Consider the following 20855-nt stretch of genomic DNA (forward strand, 5'->3'; position numbering starts at 1 on the left):
ATGTTTGTCCTGAAGGTTGTGCTGATTGCACTTTCAACACTGGCAGAAAAACCTACCTGCAGGTTACAAGGAAGCCCAGAATTAGCCACATTCTCAAAGGATGGAGACATTATAATTGGAGGCTTATTTTCACTAACAACATCAATGATCAGCACAGCGCCTAACTATAAAAATTCTCCAGAACTTGTAAAATGCAAAGGGTAAGTTAAAATATTAAAACTACATTTAAGAGTTACCAAAAAACAACACTGTAGATAACAAAATTCTGTCTTTTTATTATGCTTACAGTATGTAATACCAATCTTGCTTAAATGAGAGTTGTTGGATACATTCAATGAAATGTTTTTTTTCCCCAAATCATTAACATTGGTTGAAGTAGTTTTTAGATTATGTCATTCTAACTTTTATTTAAAATTGTTTATTTCTTTTTCAGTGTACATTTCAGGGGATTTCAGCTTGCCCAGACAATGATCTTCACAATAGAGGAAATTAACAACAGTTCAGAAATTCTCCCCAATGTCACACTGGGCTATAGGATCTACAGTGTGTGTCCCAACATACCTTCCTCAATAAGAGGTGCTTTGAATTTGGTGAATGGCCATGAAGAAGGAGTCATTTCTGAAACCTCCTGCACCAGACCACCTAACGCTCAAGCAATTATAGGACATTCAGTATCATCTGTAACTATCGGAACAGCAACAACTGTTGGACCTTTTCGTGTTCCAATGGTAAAATGGATTGAAAAGTTTTGCATTTCTTATTTCTTGTTTTTAACTTTGAAGTATTAACTGGAGATCTTGATTTTGTGATATTTATACTGACTATAGATATAGAAAATATGGATTCAATAAGATTTAAAAATTAATAAAATATTCAGAGTAGTATATACTTCATAGTTTTCTCATTTGAGATCATTCAACACTACAAATACTACTGTATCTGCTGTCAGCTATTGTGCAAACATGCCTTAAAGGTAAACAAGAGAAGATGCTATTTTATTTTAATTGCACTCTGTAATTTTCATCACATTTAGTTCACTATACTTTTTTGTCTTTCAAATACAGAATGTTTTCACTTAAGCTAATAGTAAATGTGAAGGGTTTGCAAGATGCTTTTACAATCACTTTAAAAAATATGCATTTTTTGAGGTATTCCACATCATTCTGCAGAATATACTAAAACTATCATGACAGCTTCATCTGCAAAGGCAGAAACACCAATACCAAAAACATTTTTTTACTTTGCTTATATTTTAAGGATTACAAATTAGTGTGGGAAAGGAATTTTGCTATGAACATTCATCCTATTTATTATGTCTTGCATGCATCCACCATATATATTATGTCTTTCCAATAACTGTTTTTCTTATTTAGATTAGTTACCTTTCCACCTGCGAATGTCTAAGCAACAGAAGACGATTCCCTTCATTCTTCAGAACCATCCCCAGTGACTATTATCAGAGCAGAGCCCTGGCTCAGCTTGTGAAGCACTTTGGATGGACCTGGGTTGGAGCCATTAGAAGTGATGATGACTATGGAAACAGTGGAATGGCTACTTTTGTGAAAATCGCACAACAAGAAGGTGTTTGCATTGAATATTCAGAGGCTTTCTCAAGTGTTGACCCAGTAGAGAAAATTCAGAAAATTGCTCGCATTGTTAAACAATCCACCTCAAAAGTTGTCCTGGCCTTCCTGCCTCAGGTCGAGATGACAATGCTAACACAAGAAATGCTGCGGCAGAATATTACTGGCTTGCAGTGGATAGGCAGTGAGTCTTGGATTACTTCTAGAGGCATTGCTAATTGCGAGAGTTATAAAATTCTTGGTGGGGCAATTGGATTTGCAAATGTTAATACAGAAATAAAAGGCCTGGATGATTTTCTGTTTAGCGTCCATCCATCTACTGACCCTGATAATGACTTTTTGACAGAATTCTGGGAAACTGTTTTTAGCTGTACCCTGACTCACCAGGACGGTAAAGAAAATAAAAAGCCGTGCACAGGGGCTGAGAGCCTACGAGAAGTCAATAACCAGTACACTGATGTGTCAGAGCAAAGAATCCCTCACAATGTTTACAAAGCGGTGTATGCAGTGGCACATGCGCTGCATGATCTTCTGACATGCAAACCTGGGAGAGAGACGCTTTTCAACCACACATGTGTGAACAAGATGGAAATCTCACCGTGGCAGGTACAGTAAGCAGGGACCTTATAATAATACTGTTATGGTGAAAGGCACTATAGTAAGCAGCTACTGAGAAGCAGCTCTTGTGTTTAGTTCTCTAATGTGGCTCTAATGCAATTTGAAATCTAAGACAGCGTCACCAACTAATAGTAAATACCAAATTAACACTGAACATAATCTGCATTTGCCTAGGTGCTCCATTATCTGAAAAATGTTCATTTCAAAACTAAAACTGGAGAACAAGTGTCTTTTGATGAAAACGGAGACCCAGTGGCAAGATACGAATTAATTAATTGGCAGCTCAATAAAGATGGGAACACAGACTTTGCTGTGGCTGGATATTATGATGCCTCTTCTACAACAGGGCTGCAATTCAGAATGAACAACATCAGCATGGTCTGGGCAGGCAGACAGATTCAGGTAATGCCTTACCCAGTCCATTCATTCTCAGCTTTACTGCTTGTTAAGTAATATATCCTATCCATTCTTTAATATGTCTTATCTATTGTGTGGCGTAGCATAGACATCCATCTTCAAGAAGAGAAGACACAGAACAATGAAAAAAGGTCTATTTAAATCTTGCTCAGTAGCGTAAACAACCTTTTCTATTTCTTGTACCAAAACATTTTAGTTAGATACAATTTTAGTTCTCCTGCATCATTGAAGAGGTAATTTGGACTGTATTGATAGACATAAAAGCGTAATAAGTTGTTTGTTGTCTTTCATACTATATATTTCAATACAAGCAATTGTAAGGAAATTGTGTTAGGCTATTTGTACTTAAAGGCTCCTGTGTCAGTGTGCAGTGAGAGCTGTCCTCCAGGCACTCGGAAGGCTGTTCAGAAGGGAAGACCTGTCTGCTGCTTTGACTGTGTACCATGTGCTGAAGGAGAGATCAGCAACCAAACTGGTAAATACCATTTACAGATTTATGAAATTATTTAGCTTGTTTTTAATATGTTAGGTAATTTACAACATTTATTATAGCTCAAAATTATATGATTACATTCTGTTATTTTAAAAGGAATACATACATATTTCTTAAATTAATTAGATACTAGACTCTTTACTGTGGAACATACAGTACTATATTCTTAATTCTATTTACAATATTTTCTTTCAGATTCCATTGACTGTACTAAGTGCCCTTTGGAATACTGGCCCAATGAGCTGAAAGACAAGTGCATCTTAAAGGAGACTGAATTCCTATCATACGGGGAAATAATGGGAATACTACTGGTTCTGTTTGCTTTACTTGGAGCATTCTTAGCTTTAGTTACAGCAACTGTTTTCTTCTGGTTTAAACATACTCCCATTGTAAAAGCCAATAACTCTGAACTGAGTTTCCTTCTGCTCTTTTCATTGACTCTGTGTTTCCTCTGTTCACTTACTTTCATTGGCCAGCCCTCTGACTGGTCCTGTAGGTTGCGCCACACAGCATTTGGGATCACATTTGTCCTGTGCATCTCTTGTGTTCTGGGGAAAACAATAGTGGTGTTAATGGCCTTTAGGGCTACACTGCCAGGCAATAACATCATGAAATGGTTTGGTCCCACACAGCAGCGGTTAAGTGTTCTTGCTTTTACACTTGTACAGGTCTTGATTTGTGTTCTCTGGTTGACAATATCTCCTCCTTTTCCAAACAAAAACATGAAATACTACAGAGAAAAAATCATTCTAGAGTGTGAACTGGGATCTGCAGGTGCATTCTGGGCTGTGTTAGGGTATATAGGATTCCTCTCTGCCATGTGCTTTGTACTTGCTTTCCTGGCTCGGAAGCTGCCTGATAACTTCAATGAAGCCAAATTCATTACATTCAGCATGCTCATATTCTGTGCTGTCTGGATCACCTTTATCCCAGCTTATATCAGCTCCCCTGGGAAGTTCACAGTAGCTGTGGAAATATTTGCAATCTTGGCTTCTAGTTTTGGTTTGCTTTTCTGCATTTTTGCACCAAAATGTTACATTATAATATTAAATCCTGAGATGAACACAAAGAAGAGTTTGATGGGTAAGATGCCATCAAAATCACTTTGAAACCATAAGGAGAAAGAGAAACAATGCTTTTATTATCTAACTAATTAAAAGACACGATCAAAAAAATCCATATTTACATCTATTGTGAAAAATGAAAACGCTGCATACATCAAGCTCAGAAGTCTTTGTACATTATGGAAGTATTCTGAGATCTGTTCAGTAACATTTGCCAGCTATCAAGTGAAGCAAATTTCTAATACTTGGTCTCATAGCTTCACACAGGGAAGGAAATGTAAATGCAAGTCAAAGACATCGTGTTCTGTTGTCAGCATAATCATCAAGGAGGCATACCGGCTAAAAGGTTTGGGCGTTCTAGTTGTTGCAGCTGCTGAACAACTGTCTTGTGCATCATTTTACACGGACATCCTAAATGTTTGTTATCACTGCAGTTATCATTGTCATTGTAACATATCAGAAGTGCATATAATTATATTTCTGTAACACCTAAAGCCGTTTGCAACTGTGTTTTGGGATATTCCAGTTTGAAGGATCTGTGATTGTGGCATCACTATGTGTAAGACAAAGCCTTTCTAATAAACCGTTTGGTTCTCATCATGTCCTCTTAAATATAAGAGTTATCCACTTCTGTTTACATGAATAAACTAGATACACCTGTTGCATCTGCAATTCATGTAATTGGTGATATGCCTTACTTAAAAACATTGTTTTGACATCAGTTTTCATGCATACTGTATGTGGTTTCAGAACATGCACATATAAGCAGTATTTGGGCTGCACACAATGTGTTTGGTGACTTTTTCAGGCTTTGAAAAGTTCTGCTTTCTCAGATGACTCAACAAACCCCAGATTGTCATAGCCAAAGTTGGCCTCCATAGAGGCAAATAAACACACCTCCTTGGATACCAAAAACATCTTCCATGTTGTTAAATTTCAGATCAATTAAAGAATAAGGCTAGTGTACATGTACAGTGTCTATAATAAAAATAACAAATTGACATATAACATATCAATGCTGAAAATAATTTTCAGCATGGAACAAACCTTTACTTGTTCCTTGTTTCTAAAAATAACATATTTTAGATGTTATATTTGGTCCCTGTATCCCACATTTCCACTTAATCATAGTTTATTGAGAAGGCTGAAAATATTTCCCTGTGACTTAAACAGCGGATAACAATACAGTCTTTTAAAAAAAAAACTACTATGAAAATTATTTGAATTAGTTTTGTTTGGAATATTCTAACTACAGGCCAGCACTGTGGAGCAGTTGCTACAATGGCTGCCTCACAGCACTGGGGTCTTGGGTTCACTTCCTGGGTTGCTGTCTGTGTGCAGTTTGTGTATTCTCCATGCATTTGTGTGGCTTTCCTCTGGGTCCCCTGGTTTCCTCCCAGTCCAAAGACATGTAAAGAATGGGCCCAGGTGTGCATGCATGTGTGCGTGCGTGCGTGTGTGTGCCCGTGTGTGCCTGTGTGTGTGTGCCCTGTGATAGACTGGTATCCCGCCCAGGATGTATCCTGCACTGTGCCCTCTTGCTGGATAAACTCCAGTGACCCTGTCCTGGATAAAGCAGGTAAAGGAAATGGAAGGAAGGATGGATATTCAAATGATAATTTTAATGCATCTACAAAAAATCTATTTTGAAACTGAAGATCAATTCCACATCCATCTTTTTTAAAAGTGACTAGATATGATGCACAGGAGCATACAGTATACCAGAGAAAGTCAATATACCGCTCAAGAACGCTATTAAAATTCAGCAGGATTTTTTTTTCCCCAAAGTGGAAGTTAATTCCATGCTAAAAATTAAAAGAAAGAAAAAATAACATTTTAACTGTGGAGCTTTTTTTTCCATGTGTAGTTATTTTTAAGGTCTAAATGCATGACCACATGCAATTGAAGTTCACTTTTAAATCAGCAAATGTGCCTGTTGATATTTTCTTCTATACCACAGAACACACCAGAGATCCAGCTCACCTTTGAGAGTTCCTGCGGTGATGAAGGGGGGTTCCATCTGACATCTGCTCTGGCACATGGGAGAGCATCTCCTCTGATCTACAGTATATAAAACCAGGATGATTGCGGCACTTTGTCTCCACTTTGAAAAGGGCTAGAAAATGTTTGTCCTGAAGGTTGTGCTGATTGCACTTTCAACGCTGGCAGAAAAACCCACCTGCAGGTTACAAGGAAGCCCAGAAAATCCTACATTTTCAATGGATGGAGACATTGTAATTGGAGGCTTATTTTCACTAAAAACATCAATGATCAGCACAACCCTTAACTACAAAAATCCTCCAGAACCTATAAGATGCAAAGGGTAAGTTAAAATATCTAACCAACATTTAGTCTTAACAAGAAACAACACTGTGTAAAATACAGATAATGCTTGTCTGAGGTTTGTTTGATACCTTTATGAAATTGATATTTTTTCAAATGCTCAACATTGGTAAAATTAATTTCTAGATTATTGTATTGTAATCTTTCTTTAATATTTTTATGTCTATTTTCCAGAATACATTTCAGAGGATTTCAGCTTGCCCAGACAATGATCTTCACAATAGAGGAAATTAACAACAGTACAGAAATTCTCCCCAATGTCACACTGGGCTATAGGATCTATGGTGTGTGCTCACATATGCTTTCATTATTAAAGGGTGCTTTGAATTTGGTGAATGGCCATGAAGAAGGCGTTATTTCTGAAACCTCCTGCACCAGACCACCTAACGTCCAAGCAATTATAGGACATTCAGTATCATCTGTAACTATCGGAACTGCAACAACTGTTGGACCTTTTCATGTTCCACTGGTAAAATACATTTAAATTCCCCACATTTCACATTTCTTATGACTGCTTTTACACTTGTAATTGTAATAGTAAAATCTGTATGTGAACTTGCTCATACAGTACAATACTGAAAATACATATACAAATTGTTTCAAAGAGGTACAGTATTTTTAATATTGTGAAATATATTGCAAATATTAAATTTTTACTGATGAGATCACAGATATTTAAACAATACTCATAGCTTTTGTTGTATCATATGTAACGATCGGAACAGCGACAACTATTGGACCTTTTCATGTTCCAATGGAAAAATATATTTAAATTCCCCACATTTCACATTTCTTATGACTGCTTTTACACTCGTAATTTTACTAGTGAAATCTGATTTTGAGCTTACTCATACAATCCTGAAAATACATACAGAAATTGTTTCAACAAGGCATAATATTTTTAATATTGTGAAATATGTGGCAAATACTACATTTTTTGCAGTTGAGATCACTGGTATTTAATCGACAATACTAATACGTTTTGCTGTCAGCTGCATCTACTGATGTTCAAATGTGGCTTCAGAAACCAGGAAAGATGCTACCGCTGCATTTTTGGGGGTAATTCATACTTTTGTTCCAGTTACGTTTCCTCTACTGCAAAACAAGTTTTCACTGGTGAATGTGAACGGCTGAAATATCAGGGTCTCATATACCTGTTTGCAAATTTTTTTTTTTATATTTTCCACCCCTATTTCATCTTGTGAAACCTACAGAAAAGGAACAAAACATCACAGAATTCCATCAACAACAGCACTGGTAGGATTAAGAACTTTTCACACACTTTTCATTAACACTTAACACTAACCTTTCAAGGATAAACAACGAGTGTAGGAAAGAAATATTACTATTAACATCCACCCTATTTATTATGCCTCCGAGTCTCTCTAATAACTGTTTTTTTATTTAGATTGGTTACCTTTCCACCTGCGAATGTCTAAGCAACAGAAGACGATTCCCTTCATTCTTCAGAACCATCCCCAGTGACTATTATCAGAGCAGAGCCCTGGCTCAGCTTGTGAAGCACTTTGGATGGACCTGGGTTGGGGCCATTAGAAGTGATGATGACTATGGAAACAGTGGAATGGCTACATTTGTGAAAATCGCACAACAAGAGGGGATATGTATTGAATATTCGGAGGCTTTCTCAAGTGTTGACCCAATAGAGAAAATTCAGAAAATTGCTCACATTGTTAAACAATCCACCTCAAAAGTTGTCCTGGCCTTCCTGCCTCAGGTCGAGATGACCATGCTAACACAAGAAATGCTGCGGCAGAATATTACTGGCTTGCAGTGGATAGGCAGTGAGTCTTGGATTACTTCTAGAGGCATTGCTAATCGCGAGAGTTATAAAATTCTTGGTGGGGCAATTGGATTTGCAAATGTTAATACAGAAATAAAAGGTCTAGGTGATTTTTTATTGAGCATCCATCCATCTACTGACCCTGATAATGACTTTTTGACAGAATTCTGGGAAACTGTTTTTAGCTGTACCCTGACTCACCAGGACGGTAAAGAAAATAAAAAGCCGTGCACAGGGGCTGAGAGCCTACGAGAAGTCAATAACCAGTACACTGATGTGTCAGAGCAAAGAATCCCTCACAATGTTTACAAAGCTGTGTATGCAGTGGCACATGCGCTGCATGGTCTTCTGACATGCAAACCTGGGAGAGAGACCCTTTTCAACCACACATGTGTGAACAAGATGGAAATCTCACCGTGGCAGGTAAGGTATAATAATAGTTATGGTAAAAGGCACTATAGAAAGCAGCTACTGAAAAGCAGCTCTTGTGTTTAGTTCTCTAATGTGGCTCTAATGCAATTTGAAATCTGAGACAGCATCACAAACTAATAGTAAATACCAAATTAACACTGAACATAATCTGCATTTGCCTAGGTGCTCCATTATCTGAAAAATGTTCATTTCAAAACTAAAACTGGAGAACAAGTGTCTTTTGACGAAAACGGAGATCCAGTGGCAAGATATGAATTAATTAATTGGCAGCTCAATAAAGATGGGAACACAGACTTTGCTGTGGCTGGATATTATGATGCCTCTTCTTCAACAGGGCTGCAATTCAGAATGAACAACATCAGCATGGTCTGGGCAGGCAGACAGATTCAGGTAATGCCTTACCCAGTCCATTCATTCTCAGCTTTACTGCTTGTTAAGTAATATATCCTATCAATTCTTTAATATGTCTTATCTATTGTGTGGCGTAGCACAGACATCCATCTTCAAGAAGAGAAGACACCTAAGAACAATGAAAAAAGGTCTATTTAAATCTTGCTCAGTAGCGTAAACAACTTTTTCTATTTCTTGTACTACAACATTTGCGTTTTATTTCTCCTGCATCATTGCAGAGGTACTGTAATTTGGACTGTATCTATAGAGATAAAAGTGTAATAAGTTGATTGTTGTCTATCGTACTATACATTTCAATACAAGCAATTGTAAGGAAATTGTATTAGGCTATTTGTACTTAAAGGCTCCTGTGTCAGTGTGCAGTGAGAGCTGTCCTCCAGGCACTCGGAAGGCTGTTCAGAAGGGAAGGCCTGTCTGCTGCTTTGACTGTGTACCATGTGCTGAAGGAGAGATCAGCAACCAAACTGGTAAATACAATTTAACGATTTATGAAATTATTTAGCTTGTTTTTAATATGTTAGGTAATTTACAAGACTTATTATAACCCCAAATTATAATCATTATATTCTGGTATTTCAAAAGAATTACTTACTATTTCTTAAATAAAGTAGGCCCTAGAAACTTTAATTTGGAAAATACATATTCTTAATTCTATTTACAATATTTTCTTTTAGATTCCATTGACTGTACTAAGTGCCCTTTGGAATACTGGCCCAATGATCGGAAAGACAAGTGCATCTTAAAGGAGACTGAATTCCTATCATACGGGGAAATAATGGGAATACTACTAGTTGTGTTTGCTTTACTTGGAGCATTCTTAGCTTTAGTTACAGCAACTGTTTTCTTCTGGTTTAAAGACACTCCCATTGTCAAAGCCAATAACTCTGAACTGAGTTTCCTTCTGCTCTTTTCATTGACTCTGTGTTTCCTCTGTTCACTTACTTTCATTGGCCAGCCCTCTGACTGGTCCTGTATGTTGCGCCACACAGCATTTGGGATCACATTTGTCCTGTGCATCTCTTGTGTTCTGGGGAAAACAATAGTGGTGTTAATGGCCTTTAGGGCTACACTGCCAGGCAATAACATTATGAAATGGTTTGGGCCCACACAGCAGCGGTTAAGTGTTCTTGCTTTCACACTTATACAGGTCTTGATTTGTGTTCTCTGGTTGACAATATCTCCTCCTTTTCCAAACAAAAACATGAAATACTACAGAGAAAAAATCATTCTAGAGTGTGAACTGGGATCTGCAGGTGCATTCTGGGCTGTGTTAGGGTATATAGGATTCCTCTCTGCCTTGTGCTTTGTGCTCGCTTTCCTGGCTCGGAAGCTGCCTGATAACTTCAATGAAGCCAAATTCATTACATTCAGCATGCTCATATTCTGTGCAGTCTGGATCACCTTTATCCCAGCTTATATCAGCTCTCCTGGGAAGTTCACCGTAGCTGTGGAAATATTTGCAATCTTGGCTTCTAGTTTTGGTTTGCTTTTCTGCATTTTTGCACCAAAATGTTACATTATAATATTAAATCCTGAGATGAACACAAAGAAGAGTTTGATGGGTAAGATGCCATCAAAATCACTTTGAAACCATAAGGAGAAAGAGAAACAATGCATTTATTATCTAACTAATTAAAAGACACGATCAAACAAATCCATATTCACATCTATTGTGAAAAATGAAAACGCTGCATACATCAAGCTCAGAAATCTTTGTACATTATGGAAGTATTCTGAGATCTGTTCAGTAACATTTGCCAGCTGTCGAGTGAAGCAAATTTCTAATACCTGGTCTCATACAGTAGCTTCACACAGGGAAAGAAATGTAAATGCTGGTTAAAGACATTGTGTTCTGTTCTCATCATCAAGGAGGCATGCAGGCTAAAAGGTTTGGGTGTTCTAGTTGTTGCAGCTGCTGAATGAAGGCAATTACATTGGAGGCTCTGATTCATCTGTCTAGTGCATCATTTTACCCAGACATCCTGTTTTTTTCTGTTAATGTTTCTTATCTCTGCAGTTACTGCACAATTGTCATTGTAACATATCAGAAGTGCATGAATGATATTTCTGTAACACCTAAAGCTGTTTGCAACTGTGTTTTGGGATATTCCAGTTTGAAGGATCTCTGATTGTGGGATCACTATGTATGGAACAACACCTTTTTAATAAATTCTTTGTTTCTCATCATGTCTTCTTAAATATACTGTAGGTTATCCACTTCTGTTTACATGAATAAACTAGACACACCTGTTGCATCTGCATTTCATGTAACTGGCAATATCCTTTACTTAAAAACATTGTTTTGACACCAGTTTTAATGCATATGTGGTTTCAAAACATACACATATAAGCAGCATTTTTTTTATGCTTTCAAATGTTTTTCCCAGATAGCCCTAGATTGTCAAAGCTAACCTTTGCCTCCATAGATGCAAATCAACTTATTTCCTCGGCCACTAAAATCATCTCCCATGTTGTTAGATTTCAGCTCAATTTAAGAAAAAGTCTTGTGTACGCATACAGTATCTATAATAAAAATGACATATTCCATATATTGTTTGGTGTCTCTATCCCATATTTGCACTTAATTGAAATTTACCTAGAGGGTTCAAAATATTTCCCTGTGACTTACACACCTGATAGCAATAGAGACTTTCTAAAAAAAAAAATAATGATGAAAATTATATTAAGTAGTGTTGGTTGGATTATTTAAATTAGAAGCCAACACTGCGCAGCCCTGGGGTTGTGGTTTCAATTCCTGGGCTGCTATCTGTGTGGAGTTTTTATGTTCTCTGTGCATTTTTGTGGGTTTTTTCTGGGTCCTCTCACACTCCAAAGACATGCAAGCAGGTAAATTAGCTCCTATGAAAAACTGGTCCTTGTGAGAGTCTATGTGTGCCTGTAATGGACTGACATTCTGTCCAGGGTGTACTTTGCCTTGTATCCATTGCTTGCCAACTTAGGCTCCAGTGACCCTGTCCTGGATAAAGCAGGTAAAGGAAATGGATATTCAAATCACAATTGTAAAGCATCTACTAAAAATATCCATTTAGTCAATTATCAATTATCAATTCTACATCCATCTCCTTCAAACGTGACTAGATATGATGCACGGGAACATACAGTATTCCAGAGTCAATATCCCATAAAAAAGACTGTATTCAAATTCAGCAGGATTTTTTAAAAAATAAGTTCCATACTAAAAATTAAAAAAAGAAAAAAAACATTTCAGCTGGGAACTCTTTTTCATCTGTGGATATTTTTAATGTCTAAAAGCATGGCTGCATTCCCTCTGAATTTTACCCTTAAATCAGCAAAAGGTGGAGATTGAAAAAGAAGCTTTTTTCAAAACACCTAATATGAAAATCATATCAAGTATATTTGGTTGGGAAAATCTGAATGTGATTTTTAATGCACCTACTGAAATCTACTTAGATTCTGAAGATCAGTTCTATGTCCATCTCATTTTAAAACTGAGCAGACAAGGCGAACTGTAAATTCACAGAAAAATACAGGATATCAGAGAAAGGAGGTCTCATGCTTATGTCACTCGTTCAAAATACAGCAGGACTTTTAATCACAAGAAGTTCATTTTTATCTTGTGATGAAAAGTAAAAAAAGAAACAAAAATAAAGCCATGTAATCTCATGCAATTATTTTTCAATGACTGAACATGTGATCACATGAATTTGATTTCCTTGATTCACTTTTTAATCAGCAAATGTGCCTGTTGTTATTTTCTTCTATACCACAGAACACACCAGAGGTCCAGCTCACCTTTGAGAGTTCCTGCTGTGATGAAGGGGGGTTCCATCTGACGTCTGCTCTGGCACACGAGAGAGCATCTCATCCAGATCTATTCTGTATAAAACCAGGATGATTGCGGCACTTTGTCTCCACTTTGAAAGGAGGACTAGAAAATGTTTTTCCTGAATGTTGTGCTGATTGCACTTTCAACGCTGGCAGAAAAACCCACCTGCAGGTTACAAGGAAGCCCAGAAAATCCTACATTTTCAATGGATGGAGACATTATAATTGGAGGATTATTTTCACTAACAACATCAATGATCAGCACAACCCTTAACTTCAAAAATCCTCCAGAACCTATACAATGCAAAGGGTAGGTTAAAATATGAAACTTATTTTTTATTGTTAAAAAGAAACACTGTACATTACAAAGTTCTGTGCCTTCTTGTTTTAAGAAACACAGATAATGCTTGACTGAGATTTGTTTGATACATTTTTCCTTTATGAAATTGATATTTTTTCTTCTTTGGTAGAATTAATTTCAAGATTATTGTATTCTAATCTTTCTTTAATATTTTTATGCCTATTTTCCAGAATACATTTCAGAGGATTTCAATTTGCACAGACCATGATTTTCACAATAGAGGAAATTAACAACAGTACAGAAATTCTCCCCAATGTCACACTGGGCTATAGGATCTACAGTGTGTGTTCCAACATACCTTCCTCAATAAGAGGTGCTTTGAATTTGGTGAATGGCCATGAAGAAGGAGTCATTTCTGAAACCTCCTGCACCAGACCACCTAACGCTCAAGCAATTATAGGACATTCAGTATCATCTGTAACTATTGGAACTGCGACAACTGTTGGACCTTTTCATGTTCCAATGGTAAAATATATTTAAATTCCCTACATTTCACATTTCTTATGACTGCTTTTACTTTTTAATTTTACTATCAAACTATAAACTCCCAGCCTCTCTCACCTACGATCTGAACCTCACAGAGCCTTCTCTCTTACCAAAACTCAAACACACATTGGAATCTACTGTACCTCTATCTCATACTGTACTGTATGTCAAGAAGCTCACTCCCCATAATTTTCTATCCATTATTTCATTCTGTTTATGTATGATTTTGCACATCTGATGTTGTTTTGCACATTACCTGTTATCTGTTGTTGTTTTGCACATTGCCTGTTGTCTCTGTCTTTCTTTTCTTATACAATTGTGTTGTTGTTTTTTTCTGTACTTCTTACCGTCTGAGAGCTAGCTAAATAGCATTTTGTTATGCCATATACCTGTATATGAGTATAATGACAATAAACTTGAACTTAATTTTGAGCTTACTCATACAATACTGAAAATACATACAGAAATTGTTTCAACAAGGCATAATATTTTTAATATTGTGAAATATGTGGCAAATACTACATTTTCCCAGTTGAGATCACTGCTTTTTACTCAACAATACTCATATCTTTTGTTGTCGCTTTGTTGTTTTGTTGTCAGAAAACCTTTTGTTGTCTACTGACATACAAAACTGACTTAAAAAACCAGGGAAGATGCTCCTGCTGCATTTTTACTGGTAATTCATAGGTCTGTTCCAATTTAGATTCCCCAACTATTTTTTTAACTACATAAAGCAAGTTTTCACTGGTGAATCTGAAGGGTTAGCAAAACACGGTCTCATGCTCCTGTTTGCAAGATTGTTTTTTAAATGTTCCACCTCCTTTTCTCCTTGTGAAATCTGCAAAAAAGAGCAAAAACATCACATAATTCCATCAAAAACAGCACTACTGAGATTAAGGACACTACCTTTTCAAGGATTAGCATTGAGTGTGGGAAAGGAATATTATTATTAACATCCACCCTATTTATTATTCCTGAGTCTTTCCAATAATTGTTTATTTGTTATTTAGATCAGCTACCTTTCCACCTGTGAATGTCTAAGTAACAGAAGACGATTCCCTTCATTCTTCAGAACCATCCCCAGTGACTATTATCAGAGCAGAGCCCTGGCTCAGCTTGTGAAGCACTTTGGATGGACCTGGGTTGGGGCCATTAGAAGTGATGATGACTATGGAAACAGTGGAATGGCTACATTTGTGAAAATCGCACAACAAGAAGGTGTTTGCATTGAATATTCAGAGGCTTTCTCAAGTGTTGACCCAATAGAGAAAATTCAGAAAATTGCTCGCATTGTTAAACAATCCACCTCAAAAGTTGTCCTGGCCTTCCTGCCTCAGGTCGAGATGACCATGCTAACACAAGAAATGCTGCGGCAGAATATTACTGGCTTGCAGTGGATAGGCAGTGAGTCTTGGATTACTTCTAGAGGCATTGCTAATCGCGAGAGTTATAAAATTCTTGGTGGGGCAATTGGATTTGCAAATGTTAATACAGAAATAAAAGGTCTAGGTGATTTTTTATTGAGCATCCATCCATCTACTGACCCTGATAATGAATTTTTGACAGAATTCTGGGAAACTGTTTTTAGCTGTACCCTGACTCACCAGGACGGTAAAGAAAATAAAAAGCCGTGCACAGGGGCTGAGAGCCTACGAGAAGCGAATAACCAGTACACTGATGTGTCAGAGCAAAGAATCCCTCACAATGTTTACAAAGCGGTGTATGCAGTGGCACATGCGCTGCATGACCTTCTGACATGCAAACCTGGGAGAGAGACCCTTCTCAACCACACATGTGTGAACAAGATGGAAATCTCACCGTGGCAGGTAAGGAGTGACCTTATAATAATACTATCATGGTGAAAGGCACTATAGTAAGCAGCTACTGAAAAGCAGCTCTTGTATTTAGTTCTCTAATGTGGCTCTAATGCAATCTGAAATCTAAGACAGCGTCACAAACTAATAGTAAATACCAAATTAACACTGAACATAATCTGCATTTGTCTAGGTACTTCATTACCTGAAAAATGTTAATTTCAAAACTAAAACTGGAGAACAACTGTCTTTTGATGAAAATGGGGATCCAGCAGCAAGATATGAATTAGTGAATTGGCAGCTCAGTACAAACGGGAACATAGACTTTGTTGTGGCTGGATATTATGATGCCTCTTCTACAACAGGGCTGCAATTCACAATGAACAACATCAGCATGGTCTGGGCAGGCAGACAGATTCAGGTAATGCCTTACCCAGTCCATTCATTCTCAGCCTTACTGCTTGTTTAAACGTATTAAAGGATGAACAGGATGTGTGTATTTAATCTATTGTGTAGCTTGCTAGATATACTGTATACAGTATAGATATGTCTAAATCAAGAAGTAAAAACAGATAAAATTATGTAATGATGTTACAATTAACTTTGTTTTCTTTTTACACAACGTTTGCATTTCATTTTATCAAGTTTCATGCTAGAAGTGATTTGCAGTCAGTAGAGACAATGAAGTAGTTTTCCATCATATGTTACTTAAAATGCTGCTACTGTTTCTTCTTGCTCCTAATGATAGACATAAAATGCGTTGTATTACCCGATTACTGATTTAAATGCACACACGTAACTATATACCGTAATATCCCCTTCGTACTGTATCAACCAAGGCACACCACGCCTTGAAGTTAATGCTCACATAAAATAAACAACTTATTTTTCAAATCGCGCATGATATCCTGTAAATCAAATCATCGTCTCTTTTCACACTAGCAAAACAATTTTCTAATAAACCAACAAATTATTGAGGTCGCACTGACCGCCATATCCAAACAGCAGAACATGTCAATATCACCAGTTTTACCAGCTAATTCGAAACACTGCACCACATGCTCGATATCGTAAGAAAATAGGCACCTGCAGATTTTCAACAGCGATTTTCAACTTCCATCCCAGACAGGGCAAAGCAATGCGTTTCTAAATACAGCCATTCTGCTGACGCAGTTCAAAGCTGAACCACCAATTATTACAATTCTACGGGAAAATCCAATCGCTAAAGCTCAACATCTGCAAAACATGTCAAATGAAAGTTCTTTACCATGAAACTGCATTCAAATGAACAGAACCAGAGTTGGAAGGGAAGTAAATTCTCTATAACTAGGAAAAAAAACTGGATTTTAGCCCATCATCAAACTGACCGATTGATTTGATAGGTAGAATTAGTTGTCAGTCAATGAATTCTGACCATTCAGAAGCTTAGGGGGGAATTACAGGTGTGAAAGAATAATGAGCACAAACCAAGCTTTTGTTCATTTTTCTTTGTCAATCAAGTGAAGCTCAATCAGATTTTTATCAGCTGGTGATCAGTTTACACCTGAAGGCTAGTAAGAAGCATTTTTTACTGCCTAAACTCTATATGCAGTATAGCACTTTTTAGCCCTGTCTAGAGGCTTTTAGAAATAATAATGGATTTTAAAATTATTTTCTAATATATATTTTTAAATTTTTGGAAAGGCAGAAAAAAAACATTTTGGGTCCTGACTTCATAAAAAATATAAGCAGATTTTTCTTTGGATTTGTTCAATTTATAGCCAGCAGCCATATCACCCTGCAGCTCACAGCTGGCAGCCCACTGGAGCTCAGCAGGTGTGAGCCTGGCCAGTACAGTACCTGGATGTCTCAAAGTTTAAAAGTGGTAGTGGGCATTTTCAGCTTTCTCGGTGTGGCACAACATGCATTTCTTGTTTTTTTCTGCACATTTCTTTCTATAGAGTGGACAGTGTAAGGTACACTAAATAAGAAATTTGATGATTCAGACTTAAGATGTTCAATTTAAGCCCTGAACCTGGCCTCTACTGTCTATACTTCCCAAGATACCGCAAGATGTTTAAGGACACATCCTTCCAAGAGGAAATTGCCCCTGGGTTCAAATGTGAAATTTAACATTTTCAGTAAAATTGACTGAAAATGTCAAGAACTATCGTATTATTGTGTGTTGATTTCAAGGCTCCTGTGTCAGTGTGCAGTGAGAGCTGTCCTCCAGGCACTTGGAAGGCTGTTCAGAAGGGAAGGCCTGTCTGCTGCTTTGACTGTGTACCGTGTGCTGAAGGAGAGATCAGCAACCAAACTGGTAAATAGTGTAGAACATAAAGATATACAGTATGTACTTAATTAACTTTTGCATTTCTCTTTTCTTCATATTTTCTGGGATTAAATATGCTCATTACGGTTACTAGTTAAAATCTTAAATAATGGCTATACACTTTCCTTAAATGTAAATACAGACATTTTGTGGAGAAAGGATATTGCTCTCTTTTGATATAAAAATAACTATTTTGTAACTAATTCTATTTGTAATATTTTCTTTTAGATTCCATTGACTGTACTAAGTGCCCTTTGGAATACTGGTCCAATGATCGGAAAGACAAGTGCATCTTAAAGGAGACTGAATTCCTATCATACGGAGAAATAATGGGAATACTACTAGCTGTGTTTGCTTTACTGGGAACATTTTTAGCTATGGCTACAGCAATTGTCTTCTTTAGGTTTAAAGATACTCCCATTGTTAAAGCCAATAACTCTGAACTGAGTTTCCTTCTGCTCTTTTCATTGACTCTGTGTTTCCTCTGTTCACTTACTTTCATCGGCCAACCCTCTGACTGGTCCTGTATGTTGCGCCACACAGCATTTGGGATCACATTTGTCCTGTGCATCTCTTGTGTTCTGGGGAAAACAATAGTGGTGTTAATGGCCTTTAGGGCTACACTACCAGGCAATAACATTATGAAATGGTTTGGCCCCACACAGCAGCGCTTAAGTGTTCTTGCGTTCACTCTTGTACAAGCTTTAATATGCACCTTATGGCTGATTCTATCCCCCCCTTTTCCCAATCAAAATATGAAATATTATAAAGACAGAATAATTCTGGAGTGTGACCTGGGATCTGCAGGTGCGTTCTGGACTGTATTAGGTTATGTTGGGCTCCTCTCTGCCTTGTGTTTTGTACTCGCTTTCCTGGCTCGGAATCTACCTGATAACTTTAATGAAGCCAAATTCATTACATTCAGCATGCTCATATTCTGTGCAGTCTGGATCACCTTTATCCCAGCGTACATTAGCTCTCCTGGGAAGTTCACTGTAGCTGTAGAAATATTTGCTATTTTGGCTTCTAGTTATGGTTTGCTTTTCTGCATTTTTTCTCCAAAATGTTATATTATATTGCTAAAACCTGCAAGAAATACCAAAAAACATATGATGAGCAAAATGCCTTCAAAATCCCTATAAACTTCAATGGTTATCAAATCTTTCTAATACATAAGCATCACTTTAGACAAGATATTAACATCCTAAAAGCTTAAGGAATATACCGTACATGCACATTGTCTTAACATTCAATTGTTCATTTAATTGCTGAATTTAACTGTTCATTGTACAAAAATGCTTGATCAAAAGTAAAAAACAGATGTACAAAATGAGGTTATTACTGTTAAATAATCATTGCAAAAATAATACGTTATACTGTATACTGTTTTAATATATACTACTAATAATAAAATATAACAACATACTTTTGGCTCTCTATTTGTGCAGTATACAGTAAGACCCACAAGTAAAATTCCTGTGTTATGAGGGAAAGAAACATATTTGTTAATGTAATAGTAAAGATACACTTCTTAAAGAATGGTGGGGGAACAAAATAATTTCAGTAGTATTTAAGAAGGTAAAGAATGATTTTGTAATAATACAGTACACTTAGACTGAAACTAAGACTAACAGGAAATGTAAGGAGAAAGATTGTTTACGTACAGTAAACATGCTTACTGTATGTTATGTATATGTACCTTTAAAAAGTACACAAGCAGCTCTGCTGTTTAATAAAAAAATACAAATATCCAGAATTTCTAAAAATTCCATTTTGTGTTATGTTTGTGAGTGCATGAGAATGAGAGCTGTATTTCATACACGGAAAAAATTAGAAACTAAAACATAAAGCACTCAAGTCACCAGACCACAGCCAGAGAAGTGTGTTCTGCGCCGTCTTTTTCTTGAAGAAGTAAGTGACTAAGAAGACTTCTCAGTCACTTAGCCTACACTTACTTAATCACACTGAAACCCTTTGAACATGGAAAATGTGAAGTAACAGCTAAATTGGATATAGTCTACATTTCCGAAATAAACGTTTGATTAACTTATTTATAAATGTCACAAAGCAAACAAAGCTCTTTAGAAAAGTAACACAAAAACATAACACAGTGTAGGTAAAAGTTTTATATTTTTCCTTTATTATTATTATTTAAGTTTCTTTGATTCACAAGAGATGTACATTCTTCCCTTCCTACATGACCCCAACAGTGCCCTTGTGGGTATAGTCTGGTTCTTTACTAGTTAACCCTCTCTGTGCCACAATGCTTCACTGAGAAATGTCTAAACAGCATAATTTGTGTCAAATAAAAGCATATGCATAGAGAAATCCGTCAATGCATTTTTCTTTTCTGAATAAAATACAGTATATGTTGTAGGTGGGGTGATTTAAAAAAATGACATCTTGTAGTGTTTTAAGAAATAGAAAGAGGATTCCTCTGCAGCAAGTTTTGTTAAATAGTTTCTGGAGCTTTGTGAAGGTTATTGCAAACTACATTGAGTAAACTACCTTGGCTGTACTTTGAATTTCTGTTTTTGGAAGAATTCAGGCTGTATTTCTATATTAAAAACAAACAGTAATGATTTCCAAGACCTTACATTATTCCTTTGGGAATGAAGGGCCTGCATGGCAAATCCCACATTAAAATGTGTGTCTGTGACAAGATGTTTGTTTGCTGTTTTCCTCTAGAAGAAAACTTGTGAACTTTTTGACAAATGCGTACATTTAGAATGATACTGCTGTTCTTGTCATGAAAAGAGACAAGTGTTTGGGTGGTCTCCTCTCATCTCTGTAGCATTACAGAGTAGTGCTACATTTCAAGCATTATTTATACTCACAACTAAAGCTTTATCAAATTAATAATAACACAATTGAAATATATTAGACAAACCATTACAAGCATTTTCTGGTTAAG

General features: G+C 36.7%; 3 protein-coding genes across 3 annotated transcripts; all 3 read left to right on the forward strand.

The window, feature by feature from the left end:
* LOC148837094 (extracellular calcium-sensing receptor-like) lies at positions 1–4220 on the forward strand. The gene is made up of 6 exons (XM_088914269.1): positions 1–200; positions 434–728; positions 1374–2189; positions 2376–2603; positions 2970–3093; positions 3307–4220. Exons 1-6 carry the CDS (start codon positions 1–3, stop codon positions 4218–4220), a joined length of 2577 nt encoding a protein of 858 aa, XP_088770395.1.
* A 2222-nt stretch (positions 4221–6442) lies between these two features.
* On the forward strand, positions 6443–10750 carry LOC148837095 (extracellular calcium-sensing receptor-like). Its single transcript, XM_088914270.1, has 6 exons — positions 6443–6498; positions 6693–6987; positions 7927–8742; positions 8914–9141; positions 9506–9629; positions 9837–10750. The coding sequence occupies exons 1-6, from the start codon at positions 6443–6445 to the stop codon at positions 10748–10750; spliced, it is 2433 nt and encodes an 810-aa protein (XP_088770396.1).
* A 286-nt stretch (positions 10751–11036) lies between these two features.
* On the forward strand, positions 11037–19083 carry LOC148837096 (extracellular calcium-sensing receptor-like). Its single transcript, XM_088914271.1, has 6 exons — positions 11037–11050; positions 13501–13795; positions 14827–15642; positions 15824–16051; positions 17806–17929; positions 18170–19083. Exons 1-6 carry the CDS (start codon positions 11037–11039, stop codon positions 19081–19083), a joined length of 2391 nt encoding a protein of 796 aa, XP_088770397.1.
* Positions 19084–20855: the final 1772 nt, after the last annotated feature.

Source organism: Atractosteus spatula, chromosome 4, assembly GCF_055471065.1.
Source record: "Atractosteus spatula isolate fAtrSpa1 chromosome 4, fAtrSpa1.hap1, whole genome shotgun sequence".
Taxonomy (NCBI): Eukaryota; Metazoa; Chordata; class Actinopteri; order Semionotiformes; family Lepisosteidae; genus Atractosteus; species Atractosteus spatula.